Genomic DNA, 26,274 nt, shown 5'->3' with positions numbered 1-26,274 from the left:
ATAAACATCACATACAGTTTTTCAGAGCTTTTGGGAGATAAATTAGTAGACTCCTTAATATTTTCTACTTTCTTCTCTGCAGAAATGGAGTGTCCAGTAGCATGGTATTGCTCTAAAACAGCACATAAATTATTTAGAAAAAAAGATAGACGGAAAAACATAGCCCTTAAAATTAATGTCATGTTAGATATAATTATGAAATTAATTTAATTTTCTATATGCTTTCGCACGTATCGTGTGCATATAAGTTAATTTCCTTTGTGTGCATATATGTATGAAATGTTGAAAGGTTAGAACATTAATTATTAGTTTAGCTGAGATTAGACCTACAACTGTTTTGTTTTAGTTTCCTTTATTCTTCCTTTGTACCATTATGTTAAGTTCATCTTTACTATTGGGTAAGTGCTACGTGATTGGCTTTTATTACACACATCTTATTGTATCTAATCATGTCTTTAATTTGTTCAGTGTTCCTAGAGTGACATGGCCTCATACGTGTTGATTGCTCGCGAGTGCTATATTTCAGTTGTCCCAGAATAGTTGGATTGGATCTGCATTGAGTGTTTGTGTGATTGTGCGAGGTGAGTGCATCTTTTTACTCTTAACATATGATGTTATATTTACATGTGTAGTATATTATAATATTTGATTCTAGGCACTTAAATACTTACACATGTTGAATTATAAGTCTTGTTGTGGGTACTCTTACGAACATGATTACATCTATTCAATAACTCTATGATAAAGTTATTCTATGTATGATTTGATTATACTCTCTGTGAAATTCTTAATACTTTATAACCATATTATTCATGAGTATATAATGGTAATTTTGTTGCCCTCGTAGTTATGAATGGGAACTAGATTCTTATATGATAGTTTCACTTGAATTATCAAAATCAAGTTGCTTACAAGTTACCTATTCTTTTCTTTTGACATTAACTAACTTTTTTACATCTTTTATAATTGACCATCACTATAATACATCACATTATATAAGATTACTTATGTTATTCTTTGTTTTTTTTTCAAGGATCAAGATGATGGTGAAGGAAAAAGAAGCCAAGGATCCATTAAATTAGTATAACTCTTAGAGCTATTAATGATTTGAAAAGGCTTTGTAAAAGATATATTTCTTTTGTTATGTTTTTTTTTTTTTAAGGTTTTAAGAAGTTGATAGTAGACATTATCTAATTGACTTATTTGTGATCGAACAGAATATTTTAGTGTGTATTTAATCATTAGTGTTAATTAAGACAGATATTAATATTATTATATATATTATTGGTCATTTCTACTTAAGTATTTTTTATTGGAAAATCGCTTATAATATATTATATTTGATCCATATCCAATTAAATAATGGCTATTATTATTAGATGTTTTTTCTAGGCTATAATCTCGACACTTTTTCGTCTTAAGAGTTCTTTTGGCTCTAAAAAATTATTTGTGGAGGTAAAATAATCTTGACGCTAGAATGTGTCTAGAGCATATTGCGCGACGCAGAAAAGTGTTGAGAAACCCAACACAAAACAGCGTCACGCATATTTCAAGACGCAAAAAAGCGTCGAGAAACTCAACACAAAAAAGCGTCACAAGTTATACTAGACGCGTCTCTGCGTTGAGATTCTCAACGCAGGAAAGCGTCGAGAATTCTCCACGCGTAAAATCTCGACGCTTTTAGAAAGCGTTGAGAATCAATTTCTCAACGCATTTTTCCGTCTCGAATATTGAGGAAAAGCGTTGAGAAAACACTCTTTTTCTAGTAGTGTACCACCACTTATGACCAACTACTAAACGGGCCATTAAGGTCATATACAGTTCTAATAATTAAGTACATTTGTAAGTAAATGAGTTAACTAAAGTTCACTCACATGCTATGAAACCCATTTTGGTTAATGGGTAATTATGATTGTCATTCTTAGCCGATTTTTGCTTTTTAAGCTCGATTTCCTTAATTCTTACATTATATATTATTTGCTTAATCTCTTTAGTGTCAACTAAAGTCTTATGCGTGTTTCGTTATGTTTGTTTTATAAGGTATTCCTCAAGGGCAAGCCAAGGGAGGGTTCTTTCACCACCTCCGAGATAAACAAGGTTCGGGATTTGCTAGCACGCTACCTTACCGACATTTGCATGTGAAGATGATGTCGCGACTTTGAGCTTCTTTGTTCTTATTATGTTACTAGCTACTTTCACTATGTTTATTTTTGAATTTAGTACTTATTTAAAACTTAATTTGTAGTACATTCTCAAACTATTATATATATATATATATATATATATATATATATATATATATATATATATATATATATATATATATATGTGTGTGTGTGTGTTATTCTATATTAACAAACTGATGCGGTTCTTAGGGAAAATCGCATTGGTTTTTTCCCTAAGCTGAAGAAAACTTGGCGCCAAGAACATATATTACAGAAGTACGACTATATAATCCATTATGATTTTGTATTTTCTACAATTATAAAAAAATAAAAGAATAACATAAATTGGGCACTTAAGATCAACGATTGGTAATTAAGTCTCTTTCGTCGTTTTCCCTTTCCAACCTGGTTCCCTGCCATATGTCGGTATCCTCCGCGTGGTTCCCCCATTGCTTGCTGTTTATCTGGGCCGCGCGTTGATTAAGTCTTCCCCGCTCCCGTCGCTATATGTTTGTTTCGGCTTTCATGGTCCCCGTCCCCGCATCTGGTAAGCACAGTTCCTTATTTAGCGTTTTGGGGTTCCCCTCCCCCTTGTTAGAGTTGGGCTCCCCCGTCCCCTTCCCCCCATGTTACTGTCGGGCTTCCCCTCCCCCTACCCCCTGGTTGTTTGGATCTCCAACTAGGTTTGTTAAGGTTTTTCTTAAAATGTGTGTTAAATTTCTGAATAATAGAAGTGTGTTGTTTTCAAGTTATTAAAGATGTTGTCCATGGTCAGTTGTGGCCATTGTCAAGTGTTTGTCAATTGGATCACGATTGGTGGTTCAAAGTTGTAATAGTAGAATATGTCGTTTTTAGGAATATGTGTTGAGGGGTAAGGTGACTCAAGAAGCTAAGTTCGTGAGAATGGGCGGGGCGATGATAGTTTATCATGGTTGGGACGTATGTTTTTCGATTTTGAAAACCGGAGTTGTATTCGTTTATCAACTTGTTTGGCTTTTTTTTTAGCTTGGCATTGATCGTAATGGTCCTTGCCTTGAAAATTTCAAATCTGAAGGCGACACATCAATCACATCTGGGGGTTTTCAGCACGTCCACTCATTAGCATTTCTCCTACTTTCTAGAGAAACTTGAAATACTCTCGAGCGAGAGTAATCAGTCACAACAGAACATGACTCGTATAAAGATCATGAGCCTAGAATACCAAGCAATAGCGTATTGTTGGGAATGGGAATGCTCATGCGGCAAGATGGGAAACTCCCCGTTGGTTGTTGGTTGTTCGTTGTCCAGCCTGCAAACGTCATCTGCTTCTTCTATCAAATCCATCAGCCATCCAAGGTTTGAATCAACCATCACAAGCATTGACAAGCGACGTCCCCCTTTCTATGCGACTTTTTATCGAATTTAATTATTTTAGTTTTAGATGGAAAGTACAAGCTAAAAAAGCTCATTTAGATTTGTTTGTTTAGTTGAGAGTTGGATGTATTAGCATTAAGTTGTAATTCTGCTTTTAATTAATGCACGATTCTCGTTGTGAAAAAAAATTACTTTCATTTTGGGACAAATCCATTTAGACCATTTTCCACTATTGAACCAAGTTAACTTTGTGTTAGTTTGAATCTATTTGAGTTTCAGATCATTATATTTCTAATTTAAACCAAATCCACAATTCCACAAATTATTTTGAGTATTTGAATTCGGATCAACATTGTCTGGTCTTAGCTTCAACCATGCAAGGCCCATGTCATTGCCACAATAATCACATTTAGTCATACACCAATTATCCACAAACATTTTATGTGAAAGAAGCTAAGCCGCGTGGTTTAATTGCTGTTGATATAAGTAGTACAATAACAGTCTGCCAAATCACAGTTCTGTCTTACCATTCTTACACCCAACACAGTCTCCATCATAAAAATATTGCTCGTGTAGTAAATGGTACAACTCCCTAAGTAAATAAAGCTTCCTTAATTTAATTTAAACCCTTCCTAAAAGTCAATGCAAACTTTTACTTTCTTTACCCTCACATCCCTCACTCAAAATCACATCTTTTACGTACACACGCAGCATAAATACCCTCAACCACCGTTACCACGTTTCCCCTCTCTTCTCCTCCCCTTTTTCTCTCTTTCTCTCTACTGCCCCATAAAACTCCAAGTGTTTATGCCATTTCTTCAACTCTACTATTACAAATCCTCAAATAAAAACCTTGTCTTTATACACCTATTATATATTCTTGTACCACAAAAGAACCAAAAAGAAACACACACACAAAACAACTCTCATATCATATTGATCAATCTTCGCCCTTTTTCTTTCCTTTTTACTTTTCTAGCTTGTAGATATGCTAGAAACAAACATAGGAAGATTATCATCAAAATCTTTCTATTATTCTGAGGACGTAGAAACCAACCTCAGTACAACGACTACTAGTTCATATTCAATGACTAGTACTGATGATAATACTAATAATAACAATTTCTCTCTCTCAAAGCCTCATCGATCATCCGACTCCGCTTTCGAAGCAATTGTAGCGGCCACCACCACAGCCAACAACCGTGCCTTGACCTTCAATGACTTCAAGCTGGTACGCCGTATCGGTGCGGGGGATATCAGCACGGTGTATTTGTGTCGGCTTCGGGTGGACGAGACGTGCGATTATGCAATGAAAGTGGTAGATCAAGAGGCCTTAGCTTTGAAGAATAAGACGCAAAGGGCGGAGGTTGAGAAGAAGATTCTTAAGTTGCTTGATCACCCTTTCTTGCCTACCTTGTACGCTCACTTTAATGCTTCTCATTTCTCTTGCATTGTTATGGAATATTGCTCTGCTGGTGACTTGCATTCACTTCGCCATAAATTCCTTTCCAAGCGCTTTTCTCTCTCCTCCGCCAGGTAATACTATTACTCCTGTTTTTCACATTAATGGGTCATGTTCGTCGAATATTTTATGTCTCACATATTGGTATCATTACTTGTATCATTCAATTTTTGTTATTTGTTTTATTTTTATAATATAGACTAATTATTATGAATCTTATTATACAACTTATTGTGACTGACCTTCGAAAAGAAAAAACTTAATTTATTTGGCTTCTAAATTTCTGAAACTCAAATTGCTAAACCAAAAACTGGAAACTCGCATTAATACCGAAAGGACTGTTAGCTAAACCTCTAGTGTTGTTATCAAGCAATACAGAAAAATGAATTAGTAGGGTAATGTATTGCCAAATGATTGGGTGTTTTGCTTCTTAATCACCGTATACAAAAGAGTGGGAAAGGAAACAAACTTCATTATTTTTTTTATAAAAAATGTACCATTACAAAGCCAGACACTCCCAATCTCCTTCCCCTTAAATCCCAAACAAATAATTGGGGGTACGAATTGAACTCTAGACCTTGTTAGAGAAGATGAAAAAACTCACCACTTGCGCGAACCCCAATCTCTAAACAAACTTCATTTTGAAATGTTGTTTTTTATGCAGAGCAGGGTTTAAAGTAAAAATACTAAAGTAGCTACAAACTTTATTTTGAATTAATTAATGTTAATTCCTAGATGGGTCATGAAGTTTTTTTAAAATTAATCTTGTGTTATTATTTTTATTAAAAAAACTTCATGTTTTTTATTTAAAATTAATCTTGTGTTACTATCAAATGTAATATTTCTATAAAACATTACACCCCCTCCTTTGCAAATTAAGTTGGTAGATTCATTTTTGCCACGATTAATGAGGGAAGTTGAAAAATAAAGATACTTCCTTCGTTTTATTTTAAATGAAATATTGGGTGAAATTATACTATTTATTGATCAATTTTGATTTCAATTTATCGTCATTATATAAAGAAAAACATGATTAAGTGGGACCTTGTTAGATTCATTTCAATGCATACTATCATATTATAACTTTTTTATATTTTTTACGTGTGGGCACAACTAAAGATATTAATAGTTAAAGAAGTGCATTGAGTTGCGTAAAAAAGAAAATATTTCATTTAAAATAGATCGGGTAAATATAATTTTTGCAAAGGAATGGTGAGCACTGAGCAAGATATAAAGCATGCTCCTAAAAAAAGGTAGACAAAAAGGGAAATCACTTATGAAAAAAAGTAGTTCTTAGGCCATTTTTGTCGGATTTATTTTGAGTTTAGTTCAATGCAATTCAGCACAGTTCAATTTAATAGTTTCTTCTCACAACTTTCATTCAGTTCAATTCAGTTTAGGGTAATTTCAGTTTAATTCAGTCTAAAAAAATAGACCTAACTTTTAAATCCAAATATAAGACTTCTATGTTTGTCAATTTAACAATATTTTTAAAATTTAATAATATAAAAATGTTAAAGCTTTTACATTTTGAAAACTATGTACTCCCTCTGTTTTTTTTTTTATCTTTTTCACTTGGAATCTTGACACTACTCATGCATAGAGAGAATCTTCTCAAATGTTCTCAATTTATAAGAAAAAACATAGTCATGTGGGATCTTGTTTGATTCGTCTCAATTATTACTTTATTAATATTCAATCGTTATAATTTTTACTAATATATAATGAAAGATATTTAAGTTTTAAAACGTGTATTGGAAGGCGCGCATAGGAAAGTGAGAATGATAAAAAAAAAAAACAGAGGGAGTATTGGCTAACATGAATTTAATAGATTTTTCGTCCGTATACAAAACTCGAACGGTAACTAAAGAGGATAAATCACCTAAATTAACATACTTTCTCTCTTTTCCAATAGTTAATTGACTTATTGTAACTTCTAAATTGCTAAAGAATATCCCTTTTTTTTCTTCTATGACTCTAAATACACTAAAATACGCGCATAGTAACCTTTATATATTCATAACATTTATTTTTTAAACATAACATTAGTAAAAAAAAAAAACGACGTTAAATAGAAAAACCAACTATTGTAAACATTCATTTGTATTTAATCGATCATAGTTCTACTTCCATACTACTCCTTTTATTTTAATTTACTTAATTCATTTTGGGGAGAACTCAAAAGGAAGTGCAAAAGTGTGACAGAAAAACTGAAAGATGGAGAGAAAAAAATTGAGAAGTAAGAGAGAGAAATTAAAGAGTGGGTTAGAATATTAAAAAGTGAATGACATGAGTGCAAAAGGAGAAGAAGGTAATTAAATGTGACATGTTACCAAAAATAGAAAATAACAATGTATAAATTAAAAAAACAGACTAAAAAGAAAGGTGTGTAAATAAAAAAAAAATAAAAAAAATAAAGGTGTGAATATATTACAATAGAGTATTAAAAGAAATGTAAAAAAAGTGGAGTAAGTTGTTTTAAATGCCATTTATAATATCTCTATAAAAAAGCTGCAAATTATTGCAGTATTATTTTTTTGTTTTCGAAGTTGTAAATGGACAGAGATATTTCAGTCACTGTCTGATGATGAGATGACGATGGATTTTTGTTTTTTATGTTTTTTTTTTTGGTTTGGTTGTTTGTATATGGCGACAAACTTATTCAGATGTTCTTCTTCTGCTATGCAGTGTCTCCTGTTTTGTCATATCTTCACTTGAAAATTACTACTTAAATTGCTTAAGCTTTTTACGTTTAAAATGATAGGAAACTCATCTTAAGATTACAGATAAAAGATTTACTCAGATATGGATCGGAGTCTGCAAATACTCAGCCGTATTGTTTTTCATTAAACAAATTATCCTTTTTTATGGATTTTCTTTTCTGGGTTAATATCTAGGTCAAAGTTTTGAACGTTAAAAAAAGTAACAATTTCCTTCTTCTTTTTCTACTGGTATGGAAAAGGTAAATACGAAATTCCTAATAGTAGTAACCTCGATGATCATAATTACAGAAATCATGAAAATGAAGCCATTAGAAAAGAAAAGGAACATAAACAGGCACTGATGATTAGCATCTAAGGTACAACAATATCTGAAACTTTTTTTTTTTTTTTGATAGGAGCAATATCTGAAACTTTGTTGTTCCTAACTTCCTATATCTTTATTGATTATGCACTTCCTAATTTTCTTATGTCTTATAGTATAAAACAATTGTACTGATAATTATGAAATTATCCATGTAGGATTATTTGCTCATTTTGAGCTTAAACTGTCATGCAAAATGTAGCTTGGTTGACAGAAAAAAAAAGATTCCATTTTTTATTGAACGCATAAGTTAAAATTCTCCACTTAAGGTTGGCTGGGAGGGAGGGCTAAATAGTCCATTAATTATGTGCGGGGAAGCAGAACTCGTGGCCTGTTGGCAAAAGTACTTGATGTCATTAATGATATAGATGTTGTAATAGCTACTTCTATTAATTGTTGTAATAGTTCTCTAAATAGCTTCGCAAATCATTGGTGTTGTGCTGAATATTAACACTAGTTGAAAAAAATAAATAGTGATAAATCACCCCCTACCTTAAACTAGGTGACATTTATTCAATTTACTTTCCTTAAACTTCACCAAAAGATTGGAGTTAGCTCAAGTGGGTAGAGCGCTCCTCTTTGGTCCCTGAGGTTAGGGGTTCGATCCTACAGCCAATGTGTTGGTGTTTCCTATGAGCTAGTAGCCTTGTAGGGATTAGCCCTTGGATTGACTTAATTTTCTAATAAAAAAAAAACTATCCTAAACTTCACCAATTGATCTAATTCAATTTACATATGTTATATTACTTTAGATAATATTTGATTGGAAAATAGTTTCTAGTTACGAATTGAAAATTGTTTAAATATTGTATGATTATTTTTTTTAGTTATTGTTCAAACGATCCAATAGTTCCTTCTTATGCAAGTATTAGAAATGCATGGTACGGTGTATGAAATTGAGTCGTTGATACTAAGTTAGTGTAACACATGTGTGGTTCAGGTTTTACGCGGCAGAGGTATTGGTGGCTTTGGAGTATCTCCACATGCTAGGAATAATCTACAGAGACTTGAAACCCGAGAACGTTCTAGTTAGATCAGACGGTCACATCATGCTTTCTGATTTTGACCTCTCCTTATGCTCTGATTCAATCCCAGCTGTTGAATGGCCTAATTATACATCCCCAACTCATGATCCAACGGCTCAAACACCACCTTTACCCTCCTCACCAACTAATCAAACAACCAAAACAGCCTGTACTAGTAATACTAATAATTCTCCGTCATTCTCTTGCCTACCTTACAACCGCCTATTCCGATCAAAGAAGATACAAACATTAACTGGTAACCGCCTCTTTGTTGCAGAGCCTGTTACCGCAAGGTCATGCTCCTTTGTTGGAACCCACGAATACATTGCACCAGAGGTTGCTTCTGGTAACTCACACGGCAATGCCGTTGATTGGTGGGCTTTCGGAATTTTCATCTACGAAATGATCTACGGACATACACCGTTCGCTGGACCGTCCAACGCGGCTACTCTGCGAAATATCTTAAAGAAAACCTTGACTTTCCCTACACATGCGCCTTCTTCAACGTCAGAGGCGCATGCACGAGATCTTATATCTGGGTTACTCAGGAAAGACCCCGCAACTCGACTTGGTTCGAGCCGTGGAGCTGCTGATGTTAAGACACATCCGTTTTTCAAGTCTTTGAATTTTGCGCTGGTAAGGTCTTTGACACCGCCTACGGTCCCGGGATTACGGCAACAACGTCAAGGCCCGTCAGGTGCGACGACGTTTAAGGATGTTAGGGAATCAACGGTGTTTGATTACTTTTAAATAAATGGTTCTGGAAGAGCGAGATTATCTCAACGTGTCAAGGTCGGTCCCGCTTTACATGGGGACAGTGACAGTCTGGTGGGGACAGTTGTATATTCGAGCTGTCTATTTTTATAGTAGACTGTAGAGGAGAGAGAATTATTACTTTTAAGAAAACAAAAACTTTTCCCCTCTGTTAGAAAAAATTATTTTTGGGGGCACTAAATTAATAGTTGTAGCCTGTAGGTTAGTAGGACTGATTCAGAGGGTAGATGAAGATGTATACGTCACGAGTAACGTGAGTATTATAGTAGATTATCAATAATGCGTAGGATAGGTCGACGAAAGAATGTAAAGGTGCTACACTCCCTTTTAACCATTTTTATTGAGATTTTGCACCTTATTACCTTAAGATGCTTGCTTATGTGTAACATGAAAATCCCAATATTATACTATGAGCATTGAGCTTTTTGCTTTTACCCTCCAAAAAGATGGTCGACTGGATTATTGTTATTCTAACTAATGTTTTGTTGGTTGACTAAAGCGTCGCATTTTACCTTAATTTTCTTTCTAACTCAAGATTAATTGAAAAAAGTTCAAATATTATGTATGTCAAAGGACCAACTCAATCAAAAGTTTGAGTTGATAGTTGAGGCCCCAAGAATAGATTTTTGATACCATGTTAAAGGACCAACTTAACCAAAAACTTAAGTTGATGGTTGAGGTCCCAATAATAAATTTATACTCTATCAATGTATTATAAGCATGAACTTGTAGGATTTTGCTAAATGATGCTCTAATTATTCTTGTTTACGCTTTGTATTTTTGTATAAAAATCGAAGAGTCTTTCCTTCTCTTTCCCTCCATTCCCTATTCTCTCCTTCATTATTCCTCTTCCACCCCCTCCATTCCTCCCCACCTCTTCCATTGCCTCTCATCTCTCTCTCTCTCTCTCTCTCTCTCTCTCTCTCTCTCTCTTAATTGACCATTTCGTCACATTTTGACTCATTTTGTTTCGCTTCATTACAACATCACATACTAGAGTAAGGTTTGCCAAAAGCTAACTTGAAATTGCCGAAAATAGGCGCCCAACCACAAGTACAGGCGTCCATAGATACATGCAACTATTATAGGTGTCGCCAAGAAACTTTGACATTGCCGAAAAAAACGTCTAGTTGTGGTCAGGCGCCCAACCACAGGTACATGTGTCCACAAGTACATGCACCTATTATAGGCATCATCGGTACATGTGGTCTACTTTTAAGTATTCAATAATACTAGTTAGGAGGCACCAACTATCAAGCCAAAATAAAATGTTATTTCCAGTCCTGACTTTCCATTGCATTCCTCGTCTAATTAGATGTGGATATGTAGGATTGCTCTCCAAATGTGAGAGTAAGATTGCTTAGTTGTTCATTCAAAGAAGGATGTTTTACTTAAGTATATGTTTTTTATTATTGAAACCCATATAGTAAAATTGTTAAATAAAACTTTCCACCCTAATTTGGCTAAATAAGCCTAATTAACTTGTTTTATTTTTTAGAGTCATATACCTCCTAAGGATTTCGGTGTGCATTTTTTATCCCAAGAAATGAGTGGGATAACTTATGACTTGGCAAGAGTTGTTCTAGAACAAAATTGCGATTAGGAACATCTAGGTATTCAACAATTTTATTCAGGATTTTTGAGGAGGCCATGACAAATGAGGGGGTTGCTTCAAGACAGACTTTCAATTAGGACCATTAGCTTTGGAGAGAAACATGTTAGACCATAGGTAGTTAAGCTTTTTATCAGTTTTTCAATAGGCGATGGAAGTCTTGTTTAAAGCATTTATAAGAGGAAAAATAAACACCAGAATATCATCCAAGGGACATTTTAGGTCGATGTGAAGGTGGCTCGCAATTTATTGTTGTTGCATTGGAGGGACGTATTTTGAGTGAATAATGGAGGACTTATGGTAGTTTATATGTTGGCCCCAAGCACTGCAAAAAATTATCTATAGTATTTGTTTTAGGTTAGTCATGGTTGTTTGAGTTGCTTTTTGCCAAAAATTAGGCAGTCGTCTCTAAAGAATTGTCCAGAAATTTTCTATGTTTGTGGTGCAATTTTGAACCCAATGCCTGATTTAGGATTTTGAGCAATTCTGGAAAGTTGTCGTGCTAGGAATTCCGTGCATATAATAATAAGTATCGCGATAAGGGTCTCCTTGCTTAATGCCTCGAGTGGAGTTTAAGACTACAAAATTTTAGAACTGATGGATAAATAACAGGTGATGGAAGATATCCAAAACTTGAAACAACTTATATATCCAATTTAGGTGAAAACCTAATGGTTCAAGGAATTTCAAAATATGATCTCATTTTAGTCTGTCATAATCCTTTTCCATTTCTAGGTTTAATGCAAACCACATAATATGGTATTTTGATTTGTGAGAGTTAAGAATTTTTTGAAATATCAAAGCATTGTCATGGATTTCTCTGTCACTAGTGAATGTACTTTGTAGGGGGTAATTATTGATTAGAGAATTCACCACAATCTATTAACTATGATATTTGAGATGATTTTATGTAATGTAGTGCAATAGTTATATATAGGTTCGAAATGGGTTGATCTTTCAAGGTATGTATTTAGCATTGCCTTTGGAGACCAATTGATTTAAAGAATGTAGCTATATGTTTCTCAAGAATGTTTGCGATGTGTCTGTAGCATTAGCGAGTTACAACTTGTACATCTAGGTAGCTAAAATCCATATGAACTTTATCTTGTGCATGATCAGAGGTTGAAGCTGTGTTAGAAATAGTAATCTAAAAAAATCTAGTGTAAAAATCAAGATGAATTCTAGAGTTATCTAAACAAATATCTGTTATAGTTAAGACATATTGTAGAAAAATCTAGGAATGAAGAATCTAGAATAATCTAATATCAGATATCATTAGATCATAAAAGATGAGTCTAGAATATTGTAGATTAAGATATACCACTCCAATAAATATGTGTTAGCATTGTACGTAGGAGTGTGGAGTCATATTATGTACTCTCTCCCACATCATAAGCAAGAGTTCTCTTATGGAACCTTGCACATCACATATCATATGTATCTCCCCCAAGTTTGTAACATATTATTCCAATCAATGAAAATTCATAAATTACAAAATTGGTCCATTAACCTTCCGCATGCGCCTGTCAAAAACTTCTATCATGGTATCAGAGCCAGAAGATTCTGTCTCCTCCAAGTTTTCACCAAATCCACAGTAAGTAACTATATGCTTCCTAAATTATGTCTATTTCAAAATTACTCCATGTTTCATTTTTCAAAATGAAATTCCACTTTTCACATGCACATACACATGGTGGCTAATATGCCAACCAAATTAAGTTGATGGCTTAACAAAGCCACAATATTACAAGCATATGGGTGGCAAATATATGCTATTTCTATGCATACCAGGGTGACATATACAAAATATTGTCAACCAGATACATCAGTGGCAAGGAAATAGACCCCGATCATGTGTTGGGCAAAAGACTCGAGCATTAAAGGGCATTAGATCCTAACACAAGGCCTAAGAAAAATATGGGCAATAGACCCAACGACAGTGCATGGGATAGGCAAAGACCCAAAATGCAAATTGAGGCAAGAAGACCTTGTATGTCGGATCAACAATCAAGATGCCGACAAAAAATTAAAGTAGGGTAATAAGCTAAGGATCATGAAGTTCATCAATAATAATTCAAGCAAACAAACACAATGGTTTAACACAAGGGAAATAAAAGTGGAGGAGCAAACATACATCAAGGGGGCATTTACAAGGATTCAAAAGCACCAAACAAGTGCACATTATTGGAGCATTGCTATTAGAAGGGAGATCAAGAAGCTACAAGAATAGGGAAGATGAACAAGAGTATTGCAAGTATGCATATCATATTTTTCAAGATTAAGGGGAGTATTAGAAATAGTATTCTAGAAAATCTAGTGTAAAAATCAAGATGAATTCTAGAGTTATCTAAACAAATATTTGTTTTAATTAAGACATATTATAGAAAAATCTAGGAATGAAGAATCTAGAATAATCTAATATCAGATATTATTAGATCATAAAAGATGAGTCTAGAATATTGTAGATTGATATACCACTCCTATAAATATGTATTAGCATTGTACGTAGGAGTGTGGAGTCATATTATGTACTTTCTCCCATATTCATAAGCAAGAGTTCTCATATGGAACCTTGCATATCACATATAATATGTACCTCCCCCAAGTTTGTAACATATTATTCCAATCAATGAAAATTCATAAATTACAAAATTTGTCCATTAACCTTCCGCATGCGCCTGTCAAAAACTTCTATCAAGACATTTGCTTTAAAAAAAATTATAAAGGTTATATTGAATTATGTAATTAAAGGACCTGAAAAATAATTTGCCAAAGTAAGATACTACTAATAAACCAGCAAATATACTCCCTCCGTTTCCTAAAGATCTTCCCACTTACTGTTCCTACAGATACCAAGGAAAATCAAGTTGTGTGGGGCATAGTGTGAGTAAAGTAGGAGAGAGAAAGGGGTTAATATAAATAAACAAATAAAAAGGGGTTAAAGTAGGAGAGAGAAGGGAGTAAAATTGAATTAATAATGTAATGGTGGACCATATGATAGTGACATGAGAGGGTAAATAGGGAAATTTGTTTTGCCAAATAAGGAATAAAGCAAAAGTGGGAAGATCTTTTGGAAACACCCTTAAACGGAAAGAGGGAAGATCTTTAGGAAACGGAGGGAGTATCATATGAAGGTAACCTTTTGACACCCACTACAATATGAGCATCCCCTAGTAACAACCTTTTGCCAAAATGATATTGTAAAAGTATATAGGAAATCATACAGATTAATAAGGTAAACTAAATCCCAGAGGTCATCTGGTATCACCTACCACATTGAGTGCATAGACCTTTCTGTAAGAATTTAAATCAGATATATTAGTATCTCATGTATTTTATTTGAATCAATAAATTCCTTGATATATAAAAAGGGTTAGAAATATAATGTCATGAAATAGTATTTCATTCATGAATTGTAGAGCTGAAAAAATATGATAAAATTCTTGTAGTAGTATATCATTCATGATTTGTAAAGCTGAAAAATATGATAAAATTCTTGGACCAGACAAAAAAAAAATTAGAGAGAGAACAACTAATATAGGTGTATAAAAAAGGCATGAAGCAGCAGGCAACTTACAGAGCAGTATATGGCAGATAGTGCTGTCATTATAACTACAATCACATTTGATGAAGGGGTTATAAGCAGCTTCATCAATTTCAATAAAAGGATCAATGGCAGCCCCAGAGCATGGATCTCCAGTTGTATTCCACTGTTCCGTGTTTGCACGCCTCTCCCTATAACGTTTTTCAGATAAAATCATAAATACGCAATAATTCTCCCTGTAACTCTTAAGAGTCCAACAATCCTTCACTCAAATTTATCACAAACACTTCATCATCTTCAAACTCTCAATTCCACCTTTTATTTCCTCTGCAGCTCCACAAGTATGGCTGTGAAACTGGAAGTAGGGGGAACATGCTCAGGTGTTATAGAAGTAGAATTACAAAATTAGATAGTACCCGTGTTAATGGAAGAGATAGTCAAGCAATCAAATTGCACTCCATCATCAATCAATCTCAACTATGGAGGTCCTTTACTTAAAAATAGTGAACAAAATCTTAAATTGATAGAACTGAGTGTTGAAAATAACACCAAAATTTTAGTTTTCAGAGTTAATGTTGATGAGGTCACATATTCTGATCTCTTTTTCTTAATGAATTTCTAAGCTATCCATTTTGACATAATTAATCACTACTTCAATTTCTATTCCATTCAAGAGACAAAGAACATATCTATTAAAACTCAAACAAACACAAACACACAATAACAACAAACAATCCAAAATCAACATCTACTTTAAAAATCAACAGTTTCAAAATGAAATTCAATTTCGAAGAGGTGGTTAGATATACCAAAAAATTTTACCACCACCAAAACAAATGCAAACCTGGCATTACGAGCGTGTATCTCTTTTTCTTAAATTGATAGTACCTTAATGTCCAATTTCAAATGAATATACATATCCAAACTAAGCATAACAAACAAATAAATGAATGCGAGATGAATTAATCTACACTTACCGTAATAATTCGGTCGTCGGCGATAATGTGGTGGTGGTAGGCTGGGAAAGGAACAGAGTATACCAACGGGATAAATGGCTTGCGAAGACGAGTAGACCGGCAAGGAATATTGGCAGCGAATTCCGAGTACTGGCGACGGTAGTGGGCGAAGAAATTTGGGTGGATTCACATGCCAAATCTGGCGGTTCTATTGTGCTATCACTGCTCTAGGAAGAAGAATGAGATGTGAATCGTGATAACTAAGGAAGAAATGAAGTCTTCCTTTAATTAGGGTTTTTTTAAAATTAGAATAAGTTTTTCTTCACTTTCTTGTTTAAAAAATCCAGGCGTTTTTTTCCTCTTCAATTTACAATTCATCACTATGCCCACTAATATATATTTTAGGAATCCATATTTTCTCTAAAATAAATGATATAAAATCAAAATAACCACTTAACAAAAATAAGTGGTTTCTTTAATATTTGTGATTTTAAGGATGTGCAAAAAGACCACATGTCTAGAAAGGAGATATTTTTATCATAATATGAGAGACCTCTTGTTTAAGAAATTAGGTGTTTTTTGCTAAATAATCACTTATGTCATTAAAGTGGTCTCTTATGGGTGGTCACTTTGCCCATATTTGTAGTAGTGTAACCTAAAAGGTTTATCCATATCATCAAAACTTGAGGTATATCTTTAATTAGACAGAGATGAAAGTGAGACAATGAAGGTAACTAAAATTGCTCAACGGTTATGATGTAGACATTTAGTAATTTTCGAGAAAGGCCGCTAAGATAGCAAATGCTTAGAACATGATATCTCGTCAGAAGGTTGATTCCCTCATTTCGGTACGAGAAAAATTATATAAGAACTAAGGCAAATAGAGTTAGATGTGATTAAAAAAAGGATATTTGGAAGAAGAAATAAATATTGCGATTAAAACATTCCTTTTCAGGAAATTTGAATTAAGTAAGTGCAAGCTAGGTTTATCAAGGAACTGAGGTCAATAGAGAAAACGAGACAACGAATGTCAAAGCATATGGTTGCGGAAGCATACAAATAAATGGGAAATTGAGAGTACCGATGATTTATAACTAGAAAAAAAAAGGATTCTGAGAAAGGCACATAGTAGTGTGTACTCAGTTCATCACGAAGAGGACAATATGACTCATGATATAAATTTTTAGTGGAAAGGGTTTTTAGCGAGATGTGCTGCTGTGGACACCAAATTTTGAATCTCTTTTTCGGATAAATTAAATAAAGATTTTAAAAAGAAATAAAAATAACGAAAACCATCATAGGGAGTGAGGGCCCCGTCAAATGCATGTTACGTCTCAAAACGAGAGTTTCATTCTGTTGTGTGGTTTTTCTACGTGTTCGTCACACTATCACTGTTTAGAAATTTAATTTTTCGAAAATCATAGTCAACGACTACCACCACCAATTTTAATAAAATGATTTGTTGACGAATCATGTTCGTCTTTAATAATCTGACAAATGTTCGTTAGTTATTACAGTTAGTTTTTCGAAAATCTGAAAAACGAGTCGCGATTGCGCGCCAGAATTTTAGTCGTCTTTCCAAACTAACGGGAATCAGTTTTCTTGATGGTCAAGTAAATGTTCATTGAATAAAGAATAAGAGTATACTCCCTCTGTTTTTTTTTATCTTTCTATCTTTCCAAACTAACGGGAATCAGTTTTCTTGATGGTCAAGTAAATGTTCATTGAATAAAGAATAAGAATATACTCCCTCTGTTTTTTTATCTTTGTCACTTTTTTCTGTGCACACATCCCACTACACATTTTTAAACTTAAATATCTTTCATTATATATTAGTAAAAATTATAACGATTGAATATTAGTAATGTACTAATTGAGACAAATCAAACAAAACCTCACATGACTATATTTTTTCTTATACTCCCTCCGTCCCAAAATATAGTTCCCATTTCCTTTTTGAGTGTCCCAAAATATAGTTCCCATTTTCATATTTAGTTCCACATTTTTCCGTAATTTGTCTAGAAAAACCGTGTCCCATCATTTATTTGCTTCTTGAATTTTGTTTTTTCCTTTGTTTATTCAACCAAAAAAGTTATAATTAATATTCTTTCACCAATTATTTTTGATTCTCTCTCCTAAAATCATCTTTTCCCATACAACATTTATTTAAATAAACAAAAAATCTTTACTATCCCTCTTAGATTCTACTTGCATAAATTACCGTGAAAAAAGGAAAATGGGAACTACATTTTGGGATGGAGGGAGTAAATGGAGAAAAATTGAAAAGATTCTCTCTAGTATGAATAGTGTCAAGATTCTAAGAGCATCTACAATGGGTGGGTGGGTGGGTTTTTGTTGGTCTTTGTAGTTTTTCCATTCTCTCTCCTTTCCTCCTCCTTACACCTCACATCCCACTAACTTCCCACCAACTCATTTTTTTTCTCACAATGGCTAGACTAGTTCTACTTGGCTTTTCTAATTCTCTCTCTTACTTTTGGTATACTCCATCATATACTCTCTTTCCTATTGAAAATGTTCTTATTCTGATATAGAGTAGATAATTTTTATTCATGTTTTAATTAGTGATATATTAATTAATTTATATACATTTTGAATAATTTTAGGTCGGAGAAAGTTATTAGAAAGAAAAGTAGGTTGTGAAAAAATATGATAAAATATATCAAATTTAGGCTCAATTTATAGATAATTTTTTTATAGTTGTAATGTAATTTTTTTAAAAAAAATATAAGCTGATTTTATTTACTTTAAAACAAAAAAACAATCTTGTAAAAAAAAAAGAAACAGCAACAATAAAGCAATATTGATACATATGGCAACACCCCATTTGTTATTATGCACACCATCCAAGGCATGGTTGGTCTAGAATTCCAGACCAACCAACTCCAAGGGCCAATTGCTCCAATGGTAAAGCTAAGTAAAGCTAGCTTTACTTTTTGCTAGACCAACCAAAACCAACCCCATTGCTCATGCTCTAAGTGAGAACGATAAAAAAAACAGAGGGAGTATTCTTTATCCACTAATCACATCCTTTTATCCATTAGTTAGAGAATGAGAATCATGAAAAGCAGTGAGAGTAAGAATCAAATCCCATGTGCAAGAGGAGAGAATCCGGATTTTTTTCCGGAAATTTCGAGTGTGCACCAGGCACACGATCATGAGCTAGACACATGATTGTGCGCCTAGCAAACATCAGTTCCCCGCGCCAGACACAAAGCCTTGCGCCTAGCGCACGACGCCATGCATAGCGTAGGCTCCTGCATTTGGCGCAATGTTATGATCAGTTTTATTTTGCACGTTTTTCGATGCATTTTTTATGTATTAGGGTGTAAAGAATAGGAATATTTTTCTGAAAATATGATTTTGCCTTATTTAGGAGAAAAATAAAAAAGAATAAGGATATTTGTGTTTCCAAAGAGATATGATGATGGCATTAGGGTGAGGTCATTAGAGTGATGCCATTAGGATGATTAAGGATGAGCAAAATCAGATTTTTTGGGTTAAATAATATGAGTTTCTATTTCTTTGAAACCCTTGTTCATCTCCCTCATTTCTCTATAAATACCCTCCTTCTTTTATTTCAAAACCAAGCTGAGCTAAAACGAACTTAATTTCACAACTTCTCTCAATACTACTCTCATCTTCTCCCCTTCCTTCCTCTAAAAAGTCTCATTCAAAAAAAAAAGAGTAAAAGTTAGGAAAGTAATTAGTAAGTAAATAAGTTCATCAAAAGAAAAAAAATACAAAAAAAAGAGTTTAAGTTATTAATTATGTAAATTTAGAAACTCACTTTGAAATTAAGAAAATCACAAAAAAGGTAGAAAAATTTGCAAAAGGGAAGTGCATCATTGAGCTAGCAAGGTAAAGTTCAAGGTTTTTTTTTTTTTTTTTTTTTGATTATCTTCTCAATCATCTACTAAATTTCTCCTTGTTTCTTCGTACGATTTTTTTAATTTTTGGAGTGAATTGGGTATGAGGAAGTCTTAATAGGTTTCCAACCTTAAAACCCTAATGGGGAGACTCTTAGGAAACAACATGACTATGTGATTTTTCTTAATTAAGTTGTTATTCATCACCAAAAAATGTGTTTTCATAAAAAAATTCAAGTAAAATTGTGCATAAACATCTCTATAAAAAAAAGAAAATGTGATGATGTAATTATAATCAGTTTTAATTTCGTGCTTTATTTCATTTTTGGTCTGTATCATATAAATCTCTTTTAGGATTTAATATTTTTCCTATAAAGTTCAATATGTTTCTAGCAATTGGGCTTTGGAATTTCTAAAAGAATAATTTTCTACAAATAATTAAAAATTATACAACTTTGTTGTGTAAAACTGATTTTGTCCAGTCCCACCTAAGTTTGTTATATCAATAAAGTTCAAAATAAAAATCATTCAGATAAAAGTAAAAACACAAGTTTTACATAAAACATCAGTGGGTTTCCAAAAATAAAAAAAATCATGTTCATATGAATTTTATGCAATTTGATATCATTTTTGCAAAAATGTTCATATAAATCACTAAATTACAGAATACTGATTTTCTCTTCAGTTAAGAAAATAAACAAAATATGGTCTCAAAAATGTCCAATTTAAATGCCAATTTTCAGTCTAGTCTTTCAATGTGTCTAGAATGTCCATACCAAAATTCATGTTAAGATAAGTTCAATAAGTTAGATTTCAAAGAACAAATTGAATAAAAGTCTTGGTTTGACCGGTTTTTAGCATAACATTCACCATCATTCGAGAGGTCACTAAAGGTTTTTGAAATTTTGACACAACATAAAAAAATCAATGACCTATCCATATATACTTCCTCTGTTTCTAAATAAGTGCAACATTTACATAGTGTTTACTATTATATTCATAGTTTAAACTTTAATTAGCTTTGGTGATTTACATTTTAGGAAAAACATAGTCATGTGGGATCTTGTTAGATTCGTCTGAATGAGAATTTTTTCAATATCAACTTTTTATAATGTTTATGTATTGATAATTGAAGATATTAATGGTTAAAATAATGCATTGGCAAACGTGAAAACAAAAAATGTTGCGCTTATTTAGAAACGGAGGAAGTATATAACATTCTCAATTTAACGCTTTGTGCAAAGTCAGTACAAGAACAAAAGTGCCATCTAGAAAATGAAATAAAGTGATGAACTCAAGTTTCATAAAAAAATTGTTTTCTTTTCCCACGAAAATTTTAATTGAAAATCATAGAATTTTAAAGTTCCTCTAAAAATGAATCATTTTATCATGTAAACAAAAATCAATCAAAATTGTCATAAAAAGCAATCAAACTCAAAGAGGTTAATTAATCTCTAATTTTCACAAGTTTACAAATAAACATGAATTCCAAAGCCCATACAAGGAGATGAAGATCAAGGAGCCTCATGGTGAAGATCAAAATTGAAGATTTTGTATAGATCATAGATTTTATACATCTTGTTGTAATAATAACTTCTTGTAAATAGTTATTACATCATTGAATTAATGAAAAAACATGGAGATGTTTATGCATAATTAACATAAATAATTCCACAATTCCTTTTGAATAAAATGAGAAACCAATGTTACAAATATTGCATGTTCGACCAATATATCATAGTATATGAATCAAATGACCCAATCTCAATTAAGAGGAAAAATTGTAAATCTAACTAAGTTAAATTGTATGATGATCCATCTTACATTTTAAATTTGTTCTCCATCTTCATATGGATTAATCATATAATTTAACATAGTTATCTTGGTAATTGTGATTTCCGAAATGATTTTTGGTCGTTTCACGTGTCTCACTTTAAATGGCCAAATTCCAATTAGCCAAACAAAAATCTCCGAATTCCATCTCAAATTGATCATCTTGCTAAAAATAACTTAATAATCTTCAAATAATAATAGGGGGCGTTTGGTTAGGGGGTTACAAGAAAGGGAAAAGGGAATTAGTTGATTCCATTCCCTTAAAACTTTTTTGGATTGGGGGTTTTGTTTCCCCTCTTTTCCCCTCCATTACCCCAAATCCCTCTATTTTGATTTCCCACTACCCTCTCCACTTAGAAACGGGGGAATGGAAAATCCTTGACCATCACCTTTTACCACAACCACTTTGCCACCAAAACCACCACCCTATAACCCCTCCACCGGAAACCACCACTCCACCACATAAAACTGCCACCATCAACCCGAAACCACCACCATCAACATCATCTACACCTGAAACCACCTAAAACCCCAACCCCACCATCATCGACCCACACCCAAAACCACCAAAGGCACCGCCGGAAACAAACACACCCCACGGAATCACCATGGCACTACCCAAAACAAACCTCATCCCACCTGAGTGGTCGTGAAGGGAAGGGGCGACGGAGGAGGAGGGTAAGGGACGGCGCGCCAGCGACAGGGAAAGGGAAGAGCGGCGGCGGGGGGAGGGGAAGGTGGAGGAGGATGAATATATTACATGGGTGGTGGTAGTTTTAGGGGAAAAGTTATGGTGGTGGGAAATACTAGGGTTTCCTTTGATAATATCTAAACAAACAACTTTGAAAATCGAAGGGTAAACCTTTCCATTCTCCTTGTAACCCTTTCTCAAATCTGTTCCCTTTCCACTCAACTAACCAAATGGCCCCTAAGATTATTTCTCATTCATCCAAAAGCCTTCAATTAGGAAGCAAACCTCTTTTTCAAAAAGACGTCTCTTAAAAGATCATAATCTTATCACTAATTAAGGTGATTATTTCAGCTCACATTAATCACTAATTAAGGTGATTATTTTCATCATATTTAATCACTAATTAGGATGATTATCTTAAACCTTGGTTAATTACCAATTAGAGTAATTAGCTTAACCTTTCATCATATTTAATCACTAATTAGAGTGATTATCTTAAAACTTTGATTAATCACTAATTAAGGTGATTAACTTAACCCATTTCATATTTAATCACTAATTAGAGTGATTATCTTAACCTCAAAATTTTTTGTCTCTCCTCCCATCAGCTACCATTATTATTTCTCTTGAATTTCCGGTTAGTTTCTTGAATTTTCGGGATGTTTATTTTTTTCTCTTCCCACACAGCCACCTATCCCCCCCCCCCTTAACCCCATCCATGTAGACCCCCCACCCCACCACCCTCAACCATCCCCCACCTTGCGAATTCTACAGCCCCACCTCCCCTTGCCCCCTTCAATTTCCGACACTACTCTTCGTGTTTGCGGTGTCCGTCTTGTGCTGGGGGTGCTCGGTGATATGATTACTAAACCAAGAAGGCTAATAATCAAGCTATGAATATGTATCTTGAAGAAAACATCAAGAACTTCGAACAACAAGTAATAAAGTCGACACTAGGGATATTTCTCTATTCAAGATCACTCCCGAAACTTGAATAAAAGAATCTAAACACTCTTTTAATCACTCCTGAAATTAAGATGTTAAACACTAAAAATTCAACACTCCTGAATAATTATTAATGGTTTGATTTGTTAAGCTCTCAAGCAAACAATCAAGAAGATGTATAAAAGACAAAACTAAAACTATGTATTATTGAAAGTCACGGCCCCTATATATAGGGTACAACTTATGCTAAACTAACTAGGAAGACATAAAACTATTCATGTAACAGCCCGCATTTCCGAGCTACTAACTAATCACACTTAAGTTACACAAAACACAATCAACACTTAACAAACCTCGAATTTACATTTATTCACATCGGAAACAAAACCTATAGAAACGATCTTGGATCTGTGGGTCAGGGGACCACAACATAACAACTTGAAAATCAAATAACAGATTACGAATACTTCCAAACAAAGCATCTAACTTTAACCCCAACCGGCCATTTCATAACATAAAAATCTTCTTCTTGATCAATAATCATATTCCAAGTCCTCGACATTAACCCTGCAAAATCACTAACAATGAACCCTGCCCCAACCAGGACAGGTTCCAAGAACAAAATCAGAAAAACTGAGTACACACACTGTCCAACCAGAAATTCATTTTAGTGGCTTAAAATATAGTTGTGCGGTTTATTACTCTTCAAGTGGAACAATCCCAAACTTCAAAAATGCTTAAAATGAAACAGTTAGAAATGTTTTTATTACGACACCAACAACCCTTAACTACAAAGTCCGATAAAGAGTACTCATACATATACTACAGATAATAAGTTCCTTGCCATAAGGACAAATTTCAACAACCATTGAATACATAAGCTCATCCCAACCTCATTTTCGGTGGCTTAAGACCATTCATATACAATTCATGCTAGAGTTCAGTATGCTTCACAAGTAAGGTGCTTGCTTAAAGTTTCAGGATTACTATCCTTGCACAATCGCAAAAGTAAGAATTTTTATCATGAAGATCACCACTTAGATCATTCAAAACCCTTTGGGTCTACATCATTTAATTTATTTGGGTAAAGCGAACACGAATAGAGAGGGGATCCCTATACAAGGTGCCGATTGTCTCTAAGCTAATGGAGGTCGTCACCCCACCGTTTAAATATTTATGCTTGCAAGCCTTAACATGGACATGTCCCATTTTTATTATTTGCTGGACTTCACCCACCCAGCGAGGGTTCGGAAGGAGATCACCCATCCTCCAAGGGTTTTTGTTCATACCGTACCTTATTTGGTATCAACCTTTATCCACTTGTATCCATAGTTTATTTACATAAATAGTTTAAATGCACAGTTTATCAATACCACACGTGTTCCGAAAAACACATATTTATCCATGGAGAGGAAAAAGAATCGCAACTACTATTGTGTTACTAATCATTGCAAGACTTGAATCTTCTTTTGAAATCTTTTGTTTTACGTCAACAATTTCACATATTAGTTACGTGGAAAGATATAAGGAAATAATCAATTCTTTACTGCTTGTAAAAGTCGTATAGGCACTTAGTGTGCTCATTTAAACTTTACCAAAAGGGTTGAGTTAACTTGAACATTTGGAACTTTTGTCAAAATAATTACAGCAAAAATACTGAACTTAAAATGAACATAACTTCCTGCTCGGTACTTCGAATTGGGAATTTCCAAAACTTAACCTCAATAACTTTTGGATCATGACTACTCAAAGGAACAATACATGCTCCATAACACATATTGAGCATCTCGTTCCATAAATGTTGTTTACTTTCCCCATAAAATAATAGCTAAATCATAATGCTCATTTTCTCAATAACACAAACTTATATCTTTCAAAACTTATTATACTCTTGTTCTTAATTCGTATCGCATACTCAATTCCAAAGTGTATCAACGACTTAAACCTCTGTCCGTAAATTAATATAAAACAAAACAAAGTTGAAATGTAATTAACATATCCACAATACCTGAACCTCAATAATCTTATTATAACCTCAATAATCTTATTATAACACAAATTCAGTAATTTACTGGCCTAAGAAAAATGCAAAGAATGAAAACTGGGTATTTATACCCAGAAGCATAAATCCACACAAACACCCCAAATATGGGGTTGATGAGAATTGAACTCCCAACCATGAAGTTGGGAGGTGGGAGCTCCAACCATTGAGCTCCCACATGATTCTCCATGAGAATGGAAGTCCCACAAAAACACCCCAAATATGGGGTTAAACACCATCACATGATTGTAAGCAAAGCTGCTATCGAAATGCAATGTTAAGGACTTTCTCCATGGTGTGTTTTTTTTTTTTTTTTTTTTTTGTTTTTGAGGTGTCATTGTGTTGAATCCTTTGTACTCACATTTGGCGATTTCAATCGAATGAACATTAATTTTTATCGGAGTCCAGTATAATGCTAGTAGCATGCTCCATTTGATCCCAAAAACATCAACTTCTTTTTGGAAATGAATTACCAAAATATAGTATTTAAGTGTAACAAAATGAGCTAGAATTGCCAAATAGACAATCTGTTCAAAATAGATAATCTACCATGAATTGCCAGGCGATCAATAGAAAGACATTTAGAAGGGGCTGGAGTATTACAAATGAGCTTCCTTCAAAAGACGTTATTGTTCCTTACACTTACTGCTTGTATGGTTAATTAATCCTTAATATGATTGCACAAAAGCTAGATAGTCTCTAGTTCGTTTTAAGTCTTTTCTGTATATCCAACGTATACCACCAAAGGCACAACAGCATCTTTCAAGCTCATCTTTTGCTCATTGTTTTATCACCCAAAAAGAAAGTTACGAATTGTGAGAATTAATTGTTTTAATAAAAGTCTACAAAGGATTCAGATGGGTCATCATGACATATAACAGTTCATAATTACTCTTTTTACG

At 33.6% G+C, this 26,274-nt stretch overlaps 1 protein-coding gene across 1 annotated transcript; it reads left to right on the top strand.

The window, feature by feature from the left end:
* Positions 1-4,181: 4,181 nt before the first annotated feature.
* Positions 4,182-10,276, top strand: LOC104901172 (protein kinase PINOID). Its single transcript, XM_010688718.4, has 2 exons — positions 4,182-5,054; positions 9,005-10,276. The coding sequence occupies exons 1-2, from the start codon at positions 4,507-4,509 to the stop codon at positions 9,837-9,839; spliced, it is 1,383 nt and encodes a 460-aa protein (XP_010687020.1). The 5' UTR covers positions 4,182-4,506; the 3' UTR covers positions 9,840-10,276.
* Positions 10,277-26,274: the final 15,998 nt, after the last annotated feature.

The sequence above is a fragment of the Beta vulgaris genome, chromosome 8, assembly GCF_026745355.1.
Source record: "Beta vulgaris subsp. vulgaris cultivar EL10 chromosome 8, EL10.2, whole genome shotgun sequence".
In the NCBI taxonomy this organism is placed as follows: Eukaryota; Viridiplantae; Streptophyta; class Magnoliopsida; order Caryophyllales; family Amaranthaceae; genus Beta; species Beta vulgaris.
The sequence above is the reverse complement of the archived record's forward strand: the minus strand, read 5'-3'. Positions and strand labels throughout refer to the sequence as shown.

Bases quoted from the DNA above. Each gene is read 5' to 3' on its own strand.
- LOC104901172 (XM_010688718.4), top strand. From the start codon at position 4,507: ATGCTAGAAACAAACATAGGAAGATTATCATCAAAATCTTTCTATTAT. The intron at 5,055-9,004 runs GTAATACTATTA...TGTGTGGTTCAG, and splicing joins TTTTCTCTCTCCTCCGCCAG to GTTTTACGCGGCAGAGGTAT.